Source organism: Periplaneta americana, chromosome 13 (genome assembly GCF_040183065.1).
Source record: "Periplaneta americana isolate PAMFEO1 chromosome 13, P.americana_PAMFEO1_priV1, whole genome shotgun sequence".
Lineage (NCBI taxonomy): Eukaryota > Metazoa > Arthropoda > Insecta > Blattodea > Blattidae > Periplaneta > Periplaneta americana.
Window position 1 is genome coordinate 53,558,232 of NC_091129.1, and position 13,582 is coordinate 53,571,813.

At 38.9% G+C, this 13,582-nt stretch overlaps 1 protein-coding gene across 1 annotated transcript in view; it reads left to right on the forward strand.

Moving 5' to 3' along the window:
• Positions 1-13,582, forward strand: part of LOC138711625 (uncharacterized) — a 79,589-nt gene that overhangs the window by 4,503 nt on the left and 61,504 nt on the right. Inside the window, exon 2 of the mRNA XM_069842759.1 lies at positions 4,525-4,798. Coding sequence (XP_069698860.1) covers positions 4,525-4,798 — 274 coding nt within the window. The remainder of the gene's footprint in view (positions 1-4,524; positions 4,799-13,582) is intronic.

Below are 13,582 nucleotides of genomic sequence, written 5' to 3' on the forward strand. Positions count from 1 at the left end.
CCTGGTAGAGGGGCAGAGAAGGCCTGACGGCCTTATCTCTACCAGGTTAAATAAATAAATCTAATCTAATCTAATCTAATCTAATCTAATCTAATCTAATCTAATCTAATCTAATCTAATCTAATCTAATCTAATGATAACAATATCAAGATGAAAACATTCTCATGTACATCACTGACACCACCTAGGTTGCGAGAAAAAAAGCCCAAGTAGGCACATAGAATATGTACAGGGTGGGGCATAGGAAGCAAGTGTTTTTAAAATAATCATAAAACAGTTAGTTTTTGTTTTCAGCACATTTTAGTCTATTGGTAGAACAACGTTTGTGAGAACATACCATTTCAATTATGAGCGGAAAATTACATCTGGCATGTGATGTCCGTCTGTGTTGACGCATTGTTTAAGGCGCTGACGAAAATTCACCTCTATTCTTTCCAGGAGATCTCTGTTGATTTGGGTGATGTGTTGACGTACTGTGTCCTTTAATTCATCTAATATTCGAGGATTATCCTCGTAAACACGTGCCTTTAAGTACCCACATAGAAAAAAATCACGTGGACAGGTCAGGGTACCGAGGGAGCCATGGAACATCACCAAATCTCGAAATGAGGCGATTGGAAAACAGGAGGCAAAGAACTGTCATTGACGCTCTGGAGATATGCGCCGTGCCCCATCTTGCTGAAACCACCTATCTTGTATGGGTGTAAATGTAAATCGCCTTGCAAAATCCGTCTTACCGTACGATTGCTGATTCCAAGAGCAGCTGAATGTCTTCGAGCAGAGCGGCCTGGGCTGCGCAGTATCGCTTTTCTGACTGAACATTTTTTGCAGTACGCACTCTGTGTTGGGGGCCGGGCGATTATTCTTCAGTATTGCGCTTTTTTTTTTTTAAGATTTTTAACCCAACATAAGATTGTGTCACGCACGGGAACAGAATCATTGCGATTAATATTGAATCTGTGGCAAAACACACGCCGTATTGAGGTCACCGACTCGCCATTTATAACAAGACAATCATACGCAAACATGCGTCCACTGCTCCACGATGCCGACTGCAGGTGAAATGCTATGAGCCACGGAATGGAATGTCACATGCCGCACGTCTCTCCCTTTCATAATGACCGAGTACAAGCCATTCCAAAAACACTTGGTTCCCATGCCCCACCCTGTATATTCAATTACATGTGACACCCCAAATTTTACTTGCCTTTAGCATGTTTCCAAATATTTCTCTGTAGATTTCAGCCCTTACATTTCCTAGAAAATTACTTTATACAGTCTTGAATTCCACTCATGCTGGTTTCTCATTGCCAAATAAATTTTAAAGCTCTCTGTCTTGCATTATGTCATGTATCTGTGAGCCAATGAAAGATCTTCTCTCTTTAAAATCTTTCGAAAGTTTTCCGTAAGCCTAACTTAATGTGAAGGGTATGTAGCAACATTTTCTATCTCTTCAATAATGGCTCAAATTTGACACACATTTACTCCAATATTCAAGCATCCATTACAGATCACAGTACGTAGTTCAGGTGGAAGGAATGCTTACCAAGTGATCCGGAGCTATGCTCGGAAGTGGATTAGATTCCCGCTAGGGTTGTTACCTGGTTGGGCTTTTTCCGACACTTTCCCCAAATGTAAGGCTAATGTACGATAATATGAGCGAATCCAGAAATGCATATAAAGTGTTTAGTTGGGAGGCCGGAGGAAAAAAGACCTTTGGGGAGGCTGAGACGTAGATGGGAGGACAATATTATAATGGATTTGAGGGAGATGGTATATGATGGTAGAGACTTGATTAATCTTGCTCAGGACAGAGACCGATTGGGGGCTTATGAGAGGATAGAAATGAACTTCCGGGTTCCTTAAAAGCCAAAATTAAGTAAGTAAGTAACCTAGTGAATAATCTAATAGTTGGTACAGCGATGTTAAATAACACTAAAATAAAGTTTCTCCTCAGCCCGACTGTCCAAATCACACAGAAAGCAGCAAAATTTAGTGAAACTACTCTGTATTCGAGGGTCCGCCGAGTTAGCTCCAGACTAGCCGCCCCGGGTTCGATTCCCGGTGGGGTCAGAAATTTTCATTTAAAATCTCTCCGCAATACATATGAAGAGAAGGCATATGTCACTGTTGATAGTGATTCGTCCGTCGGACGGGGACGTTAAGGCTGGCGGCCCCCTTGGCGCTATTCGACAGGAGTAGGCTACGTGCCGGCACCGGGTTTCCCCGTCTCTCTTCTTCATAATCATCATCATCATCGGTCATTTCAGACACTACACTTACACATACACTCACCCTAGTACACGATATAACTCTCCACAGACACATATAAATAACAGTGTGGACCGGCGAAGTGGTGTACAACTAGAAAAATGTGTCACAGTCCTGCCATCTATCTGCAGTATGCGGAAACCGAATCACGTAAAGTGAAGTGGGTAGGCATTGGATACATACATACATACAGTGCGTTCGTAGCTCGGCCAGACCGTTCCACGGCGGCCTTGGACTGGGTGAAGATTGGCGCGCCTGCCGCCAGAGTAGCACTGTAGCTACCGCTGACGCGCCAGTCAGTCGAGTTGGCTCTGTCGTGAGGGAAAGACGTCTGTGCGCGTGTTGTGAATAAAATTATGTTGTCTCGTGGTGATAAAGTGTGTATTAATAAATGGTTGAGTACACTTTAGAACAACGTATTTTTCTTTATGATGCGTATGTGAAATATTAATCTGCAAGAAGGTGTCGAAGAGAATTTGAACAACGGTTTGCAGGTGTTCGAATTCCTAGCAGGTCAACTATTCATGACCTTGTCAATAAAGTCAGACGTACAGGATCTTTTTTGAACAAGAAACGTGTTCAACAACGCCGTGTACTGATAGAAGGGAAGCTTGATGAAGTAGGGGCTCGGTTAGAGCACTCACCTCGCAAATCACTGCGACGTTTAGCACAAGAGGTTAACATTTCCAAAACGTCAGCTTTTGTGGCAGCGAAACTTCTGAAACTTCAGCCGTACAGGGTAACTGTAGTTCATGCTTTACAACCACAAGATCCTGTAAGTAGGATTAATTATTGCAATTGGTTTTTGCAGTCCGTGCATAATGGCGACGTGGACCCACTTTTAACATTCTTCACTGATGAAGTGTGGTTTAATCTTCACGGTCACGTTTCTACTCAGAACAATAAATACTGGGCTGCCGAAAATGCCCATATTATTCATGAAGTTCCTCGCCACGCTGCAAAGGTTGGGGTTTGGTGTGCACTGAGTGCGAGTAAAATTATCGGTCCCATATTTTTCGACACAATAGTTGATTCACATGTTTATGTAACTTCAATTTTAAATATTTTTTTTTCCGCAACTAACAAGAAATGAACGATTCAGTGGCTGGTTTCAGCAGGATTCAGCTACAGCGCACACCGCTGCGAATTATATGCATAAATCTCCATGCGATTTTTATTTATGGGGAACGTTAAAGGATAAAGTGTACGCATCAAATCCGCACACGTTACGAGAATTGAAGGACAACATCATGAGAGAAATACATGCATCAGTCAACATAAACTTTTGCGAGTGAACCAGAATTGTTTTCGGAGATATAGGGAATGTGTTCCGAGTTGAAGGTAATCACTTTCAACATCATTTGTGATCCAGGTAAGCCTAATGTTGGTAGAGTAGTTAGTGTTCCGTACCCATGACTTGCCGATCGTTTACGTCAGCGTTGTCAGACAGGGACTAAACGGAGCGGAGCGCTCCACTATGACTCGTTGCGTGCTCCGGTGTTTCCACAGACATAAGCAAGTTCACATTCCGACTGCACTCTCTAGCTCCACAACCGGTTTTGGAGCTTACAACTCTGACACTACTGGTTTACGTGTAACTCTGGCGGCAGGCGGTCCAATCTTAACCCAGTCGAAGGTCGCCGCGGAACGTCCGGCCGAGCTATGAACGCACTGTACATACATACAATCCACATCTGTGGAGTAACGGTCAGCGCGTCTGGCTGTGAAACCAGGTGGCCCGGGTTCGAATCCCGGTCGGGGGAAGTTATCTGGTTGAGGTTTTTTCCGGGGTTTTCCCTCAACCCAATACGAGCAAATGCTGGATAACTTTCGGTGTTGGACCCCGGACTCATTTCACCGGCATTATCACCTTCATATCATTCAGACGCTAAATAACCTGAGATGTTGATACAGCGTCGTAAAGTACCCCAATAAAATAAAATACATACATACATACATACATACATACATACATACATACATACATACATACATACATACATACATTCTCTGTATTCGAGGCTGCAGGAGAAACTTTTACAAGAGAGGATAGCTTAAATTCTCACAATATACTGATATGATTAGTCTGTTATTATTATTATTATTATTATTATTATTATTATTATTATTATCATCATTTATCATTATCGTTTATCGTTATATTTTTAGTCTATTATTATTATTATTATTATTATTATTATTATTATTATTATTAGGAACAATGTTCTTTCTGCATATACAGTGTTTTTTCAGGTTCGCCTGTGATGGTTCGAGACTTGCTCGCGCGGTTCACTACAGACGCCATCTCGACCTGCGCGCTGGGTATTGAAAGCAATTCCTTGAAGAATCCCAATGCCGAGATAAGACATTATATGCGTCGTGTCTTCGACTTTTCGCCATTGAAGGGTGTCGTTGGACTGCTAATGTTCTTCTCACCGGCCCTACTATATTTCTTACGTCTCAAATTTCTTGACGTAGAGACGGCTAAGTTTTTCAGGAGCACTGTAATTAGTACTGTGGAATATAGGTGAGTTATACACATTTTTACTTGATTTTCTCTACCTTGCTTTTATCTTTGTTTTACCTCTTATCTTTGTTTTTATTATCTTATAATCAAAGAGAGCAGATGGGGTACGTTATCAGTGGACACAAGTTTACTATATCGAGAGCTTTGATTACGTCACGAAGTGGGGGAAGGGGTCTTACCTACAAGGTATATATTGAAGGTATACCGATAAGCTATCACATTTGACTATAATTATGTGTTGTGTTCCGCCTTTGCTTATCATACAATTAATGGAGAAACTAATAAATCATATTTTCATTAACGTTTTCGGTACTTATGTACCATCTTCAGATGTAGGGCTATGTATATAATGCTAATTGTTAACCAATCCTCTAGGTGCATGTGTCGTAAACTTAAATAATCAGTGTTTTTGTGCGTACTGTACTATATCGATGAAGTGTTGCCATGATTGAATAAATAATTACCTAGCTCTTATATACTGTTTGTTGGTGCAATATACTATCAACATTAAAAATTAAAAATTAAATGTTTCAGTCAATGTTTAAAACACTATTTAAAAAACACCATTTAAAACTGTTTAAAACACATAGTTTGTGCATCACTTTAAATATATGAAGTTGGTGATCACTTGTTGTGCGGTGTTTGCCGATGTGAAGTTGAATGAGGCAGTTGCTGTGATCTTGTTTATTAGCGTTGAGCTAGACGTGGTATCGTTGACATGGCTATGTTTGCTGAAAGTGATGTTGTGGCACTTCTATAATAGTTAATGGCATTGCTGTAATTTGTACCCATAGATGTATTGTTAAAACAAATTGAAGGTTGTCAAGTCCATGGATTTAGTATCGCCTGGCGTGTCTGTAACAATGATTAAGTATTAATTTATGAATTTGAAGTTGAGAATATTTGAAATTGTTAATTTGGAAATTCCTTTAACTGGTGTTGGTTTTGGTTAACTGCTAGGGGTGATGCCTGTTATGTAAGAAAAGTAACTTACAGTTTTACCGCGTGTTGGTCTGCTCGTGCTTGATGCCAGGCTGATACTAAAGCGGTGGGCTTGCTCACAGTATATTTAAGTTGTATTGTCTGTTACCGGAAGTGGAGGGGGAATCGGTGAGATCTGTGTGTGCGATTGTTTAGGCGGGAATAATTTGAATAAATTGAAAAGTGGATTATTTATGTTAGCTATTTGTTCATTTAGTAGGGGTTTTCCTGAGATGTGTTCTTTTATGATATGAAATTGTTCAGCTGTTTCTATTGTGGGGTCATTTGTGATTTTTAGTATTTTCAGAGTGTCGTTAATATTTGCGAGTTCGTGGTTTTCATCTATGAAGTGTTGAGCGAATTTAGATCTAATTCATAGATGAAAACCACGAACTCGCAAATATTAACGACACTCTGAAAATACTAAAAATCACAAATGACCCCACAATAGAAACAGCTGAACAATTTCATATCATAAAAGAACACATCTCAGGAAAACCCCTACTAAATGAACAAATAGCTAACATAAATAATCCACTTTTCAATTTATTCAAATTATTCCCGCCTAAACAATCGCACACACAGATCTCACCGATTCCCCCTCCACTTCCGGTAACAGACAATACAACTTAAATATACTGTGAGCAAGCCCACCGCTTTAGTATCAGCCTGGCATCAAGCACGAGCAGACCAACACGCGGTAAAACTGTAAGTTACTTTTCTTACATAACAGGCATCACCCCTAGCAGTTAACCAAAACCAACACCAGTTAAAGGAATTTCCAAATTAACAATTTCAAATATTCTCAACTTCAAATTCATAAATTAATACTTAATCATTGTTACAGACACGCCAGGCGATACTAAATCCATGGACTTGACAACCTTCAATTTGTTTTAACAATACATCTATGGGTACAAATTACAGCAATGCCATTAACTATTATAGAAGTGCCACAACATCACTTTCAGCAAACATAGCCATGTCAACGATACCACGTCTAGCTCAACGCTAATAAACACGATCACAGCAACTGCCTCATTCAACTTCACATCGGCAAACACCGCACAACAAGTGATCACCAACTTCATATATTTAAAGTGATGCACAAACTATGTGTTTTTAAACAGTTTTAAATAGTGTTTTTTAAATAGTGTTTTAAACATTGACTGAAACATTTAATTTTTAATTTTTAGTGTTGATAGTATATTGCACCAACAAACAGTATATAAGAGCTAGGTAATTATTTATTCAATCATGGCAACACTTCATCGATATAGTACAGTACGCACAAAAACACTGATTATTTAAGTTTACGACACATGCACCTAGAGGCTTGGTTAACAATTAGCATTATATACATACATCTGAAGATGGTACATAAGTACCGAAAACGTTAATGAAAATATGATTTATTAGTTTCTCCATTAATTGTATGATAAGCAAAGGCGGAACACACACACATAATTATAGTCAAATACAAGGTACAGTCCTTGTACGCGCAGAGCTCTCTGATGTTACACGTTCTGTCTTAGATAGTTTTCAATACCTGTGCATTTCCTGGGGTATTTGAATTTCCTGTTTTCTGCATATTCTACTTTATTGGTCCTTCTACACTATATCCTATATTCACTTTTTTCCTATCGCAGTCCTAATTAGTTCTATTTGTGTTTACCGTAAGTGCAAAGCATTTGTTTGCCTTTACATCACAACATAGTTTACAATATGCCGAAAGAAAAGATGCCTCGGCATGTACAATTGCAGCGATTTGTTGAGGAGTTCGGATCGCAGCACTTTCCTACAGATGGTGAAAAACTTACATGCATTGTATGTAAAGTCGATCTACTGGGGAACAAGAGACACCATGTACAAAAACACTACAACTCTAAAAGACACAAGGAATACTTTAAGTTGTTGAATTCGAAAAAAATCGAAGCTATTCCCACGAGTTCAAATGTGGAATGTTATTTTTACCAATACTTGTGCCACATGTTCGTTAGGGCAAATATTCCATTTTAAAAACTGGAACACCCATGTGTCAGATCATTTTTGCTAAAATATACAGGTAGAACACTACCCCGACAATCTACTCTGCGTACGGGTTATTTAGCAAAATGTTATGAAGATGTCTTACGTGAAATTAGAGAAACCTTAAAAGATGAAAAATTGTGGATATCTATAGACGAAGCCACCGGCGTGGCTCAGTCGGTTAAGGCGCTTGCCTGCCGGTCTGAAGTTGCGTTCGGGCGCGGGTTCGATCCCCGCTTGGGCTGATTACCTGGTTGGGTTTTTTCCGAGGTTTTCCCCAACCGTAATGTGAATGCAAGGTAATCTCTGGCGAATCCTCGGCCTCATCTCGCCAAATATCATCTCGCTATCACCATTCTCATCGACGCTAAATAACCTAGTAGTTTATGCAGCGTCGTTAAATAACCAACTAAAATAAAAAAAATCTATAGACGAAACGACAAATATTGCAAACAGATCTGTTGCTAATGTTATTGTTGGGGCACTTCAAACTGAAGGTATGGGCAAAAAGTTTCTATTGACATTCGAAGAGGTAGAGAAAGTAAATCGTGTTACCATTGCAGCTCTGTTTGAAAACTCAATGCGATTATTGTGGTCTGACGAAATGAAAGCAGAAAAGCTTAATGAAGTATATTGTTGTGCACTGTAACAAATGTAGTCATGAAGAAGAGCAAAGTAGTACAAAACAAAATACTATGTTTTATATGTTGTATTTATATACAATATATTGTTCTTATGTAGCTACATTAATATCATGTAACACAGAACTATGTATGTTGTAATTAAATGCACAATATAAACAATAGGTTATTTAATATTACAAAGTGAAATTACTGAATAGTAAAGATAAATTGCTGCAGGAACTGTATTCCAGTCGTTGTTATTGTAGCGACACGATGACATTCACCCCCTCCCTTCCTTGCTCTCTAATACATAGCGATATAGTGCATTTAGCAGTTAATGGTTTACGTACACCAAATGCTCTCTCTCTGCTTATAATATTCTTATTTCTTTCACGATTTGGTCACATAGTCTGTCTAACATCTTACCTGCTTAAAGTTTCAAACTTTTGAAGTAGACAATTCTTAGTTTCGACTATGAGCCAGAGGGAAATCAACCAATTAGACAGAAGCAGATATAAAATATATGGCGACAAGTAAAGATATAGGCGACATCTACTAAAAACATAGATAATACGTTTATTATAAAACTAGATGTCTATTTATGAGATAATTTGAAATTAAATAGTAGTTGGTATATTCTCATTCAATATTTCTCCGATTTTATTCATATTGCCCATTATGTGACATCAGGAGTTCTCAATCATTTCCAGATTTATGTAAAGAGCTGGAACTCTAACAACAGCGTGTTTAACACAAAACCACTTCCCATTTAACAATGTATGTCAGTTACAACGCTTTGACAGCGCTTTAACATGCGGAAATACTTAAGGGAGCTAACTTTTTCAGGAGTACTGTGTGCAGGAATATGGAATACGAGTTGTACTACTGACTCGATAGTTTGCAATGTTAGCCTATTAATCACAGAAAATGTCCGACTCGCTGTCCTTACACAGTATGGAAAATTTACTGAAAAATAGGTCGGCAAATATGTTTCTGTGAGGAGAGATGGCGGTGCACAAATTCTAATCACTAGATTGTGCACCAATTTGCCTGGGTTAAATCCCAAATCTCTCTGCAGTGCATTTGAAGAGAAGGCATATGCCACTGTTGATAGTGATTCGTCCGTTGGATGGGGACGTTAAGCCTGGCGGCCCCCTTGGTGTTATTCGACAGGAGTAGGCTATGTGCCGGCACCGGGCTTCCCCTTCCCCCTTCCTCATCTTCATCATCATCATCATCATCATCATCATCATCATCATCATCATCATCATCACTCATTCCAGACACTACACTTACACGAACACTTACTCATACACTCACACTAGTACACGATGTAACTCTTCACACAGATACACATCATGTACAGTGTGATCCGCCGAAGTGGTGTACAACTAGAAAATGGGTTACAGTTCTGCCATCTATCCGCAGCATGCGGAACACGAATAACACAAGTGAAGTGGATATACATACCGTACATATGTTTCTGTGGTTTGCACGTTCATCAAATGTTAGTTAAACTTGCCATTTGAGATGTCAGAAGCAAAGGGGTACAAGTGACATTTCTAAGAACATGAATTAAGTGCATACAGGGCAAGCTAAAATATTTAAAATTTTAGTGGCAAAGGGATATATCTTTTAACCACACCACATACTAAAATTTAAATAAAAAAAATCACGGAATTTACGAAATCTTAAGTACTTTCAACCACATTTTCTCACAAATAACTTAAGCGCACTTATACCCCTTTGCTTCTGACACCAGGGATATATCTTTTAACCACACCACACACTAAAATTTAAATAAAAAAAATCACGGAATTTACGAAATCTTAAGTACTTTCAACCACATTTTCTCACAAATAACTTAAGCGCACTTATACCCCTTTGCTTCTGACAACACCCCCCCCCCCCATTTCTGCAGTAGCATCTAATAGTCCAAAGTAAATCTCATCTTTCGAAAATGCCGATTATATTCTTCTACTGTCCACTTTGCGGCATATACAACTTACCGACATTATAAGCGATCGTAGCCACATGTTCAGTGAGGAGCTCCAAATTATTGCTCTGTCGCATGGGAAGAAATGAATCGGCGGTGAATGGCGGTGATTTAGGCTTATAACCCCTTAAAAATGAATAATGCGTCGGAAAGAGGCAATAAGAAAGCGTTATGTTCATCTTACCTTTTATCAATGGGTATGTTGAAAATGATATCCAACTCAATTAAATGACATGGAGGACGGCATACCACTCTTACTTAACAAGTCACTTTAAAAGAGCACACGTGCAGCGTCAGTACAAAAAGATGGTCAATCTGAATATCTCTAATAATTAGTCTACGAACCTAAAAACCTCTAAACCAGGTATGCTCATTCTCTGACTCCCGATTACATTCTGTAATCACAACCTTCCAAAGTAGAGCGTGCTGTTCCTCGTTCGAAGCTCGACGGATGACTGCGGAAGGCAGTTCAAGTAGCCTACTTAGTAAACGCACGAACAGTGCGGGAAAATGACAGTCGAAACTTCTGTAAGCAAACGATCATTCCGTACAGTTTGGGAGGAAGACTATTTTTCTTGTGCGTTCGGTGAAAACGTAAAGTGTTTACTATGTTTTAAGTACTGTCAGAAATACTACTGAGCAACATAAAACAACATTATAGGCTCTGCAATCCAGAACGTGCCGAAGTAACAGGGAAGCTGTTTCCTGTAATATGTATTCATATACCAACGTTATTATTATTATTATTATTATTATTATTATTATTATTATTATTATTATTATTATTATTATTATTATTGTATTGATTTTATTCCATAAGAAAAACATGTGATAAAATAATTTTTCAGGGGTGCAACGTGCACTACAGCTTCAAGAATTGAAAGCACTTAAAGAAAGGTCAAACACTGAAGAGAGTTGAACAATTCAGAGACTATGTTTAGGAGCAAGTTATGTAGTATGTTGGGAATTAGCTAAGACACTACAACCCTTCACGGATGGTGAACTTGTAAAGAGATGTATGGTGCCTGAACAAAATATAGTTCATTATATCTCTGTAGCCTACTGGAACAGTTCAAATGTGAATTCACAGAATATAGATTTAGTGATTTTGAACGTATGGAGAGCGATATTAATCTTTTTGTTAATCCTTTCATAGTAAATTTAGTAAAGTCCGTGAGAGTGCAGTTCCAGGGCGAGTTAATTGATCTACAAAGTAACGTAGAATTCAGAACTAATATGTCTTGAAAAGCATAGAATTATTTAAAAAATGAACAAAACGAAATATCCCAAGATGAGCTTATTCGCTGCCACTATGTTAGCTACCTTCGCCTAGACATATGTGTGCCAACACTTATTTTCGAGAATGAAGGTTACTAAATCCAAACATAGATCCCGATTAACAGATGAACATCTTTTGAGCCAACTGCGCATTGCAGTAAATTCGTTGGAAATAGATTTCCGATTACTTGCAGAAAAGAATGCGCATGTTGAATAGATCGCAATGTATGGTGCAATATGAAAATAACATTATCTATGATATAATAATATCATAACTATAATAAATAATGTAATAACTGAATATTACAGTGTATACTCTTTCCTTTTTCAAATTCAGTTTATTATCCGTATTTGTAAGAGTGTAAGAACTGTATCACTGGCGGTGCTGCGATGTACAGTACAATGTAATGTAGTTGCGGAGCCCAGTCCGTACACTGTGTGTGTTATGCAATGCAGCATCATCCGTGTAATCGGTGCTTTTACAATTTTGAGCATACCTGCTCTAAACAGTAAGCGATAACTTCTACATGAGCAGGATATATATGAATGAATGGATGGATGGATAAGTGGATGCATAGATGAATGGATGGATGAGCGCGCGTCCTGGCAGGGGCCTGTCGACAGTAGGTCACAGTTGAATTAAGCGATTTATAACATTTTAAAATTCCCGGTTGGGGCAAGTTACCTGGTTGAGGTTTTATCTGGGGTTTTCCCTCAACCCAATATGAGGAAATGCTAGGTAATTTTCGGTGCTGGACTCATTACTCATTTCACCGGCATTATCATCGTCATCTCAATCAGATGCTAAATAACCTAAGATTTTGATAAAGCGTCGTAAAATAACCTACTAAAAACATTTTAAAAGAGAAGCAAACCGAAAGATGGACGCCATATATATATATATATATATATATATATATATGTTTATAACTTAATATGCAACATTGCAGGGGCGTATTCCTGGAGCCATTTTACAGTAACACAATCCAACATTCCAATACAGTAAATAAAGCCGTTCTTGTTGCGGTGTCAAACACTATAACATCCCACTACATCACTCGTTCAGCTTAGGCCTGTAGTCAGTGAATAATGGACATTCTACTGAAAGGGTGATCACTATGCATGTAAATACCACATAGTGCGTTCTTTTTTTTAGTAGGTCATTTTACAACACTGTATCAAGATCTTAGGTTATTTAGCGTCTGAATGAGATGAAGGTGATAATATCGGTGAAATGAGTCCGGGATCCAGCACCGATTGTTACCCAGCAACTGATCGTATTGGGTTGAGGAAAAACCCCGGAAAAACCTCAACCAGGTAACTTGTCCCGACCTGGGCCACCTGGTTTCGTAGTCAGACGCGCTAACCGTTACTCCACAGATGTGGACTTGCTCAGATACATTTACGTTAAATCGATATAGAATTGAACAAGGAATATGCCCTTAAGATGTTACACATTGAGATACTAACACGCTGTATTCGATTAAAATCTTCGGACTTTGGGAAGTTGAAATCGCAGAGCAATATTATACATGAGGTTTAACAGCAGCAGAATCGGATCTCCTGTAGATTGCAGCTCCTATTACTAGCTAGTGTTAAGGATGGTAATCCTCACTATAGGCCAGAAAATCGCTCCGTGAAGCAAGACCTAAAGCCTTGGTTTTTCTGAACCGACGCATGCGAGTTGTGAGGCCCGCCTCGCACAAATCTGGACTACACGAGAGATAGTGAGTGGTTTCTATAACTGCGACGTGCGAAGTCTGCGTACCTCGCAGTTATAGAAACCACTGACTCTTTCATGCAGTCCGTATTTTTTGGGATGCGGGCCTGGCACCTCGCAACTCGCATGCGTCGGTTCGGAAAAACCAAGGCTTTAGT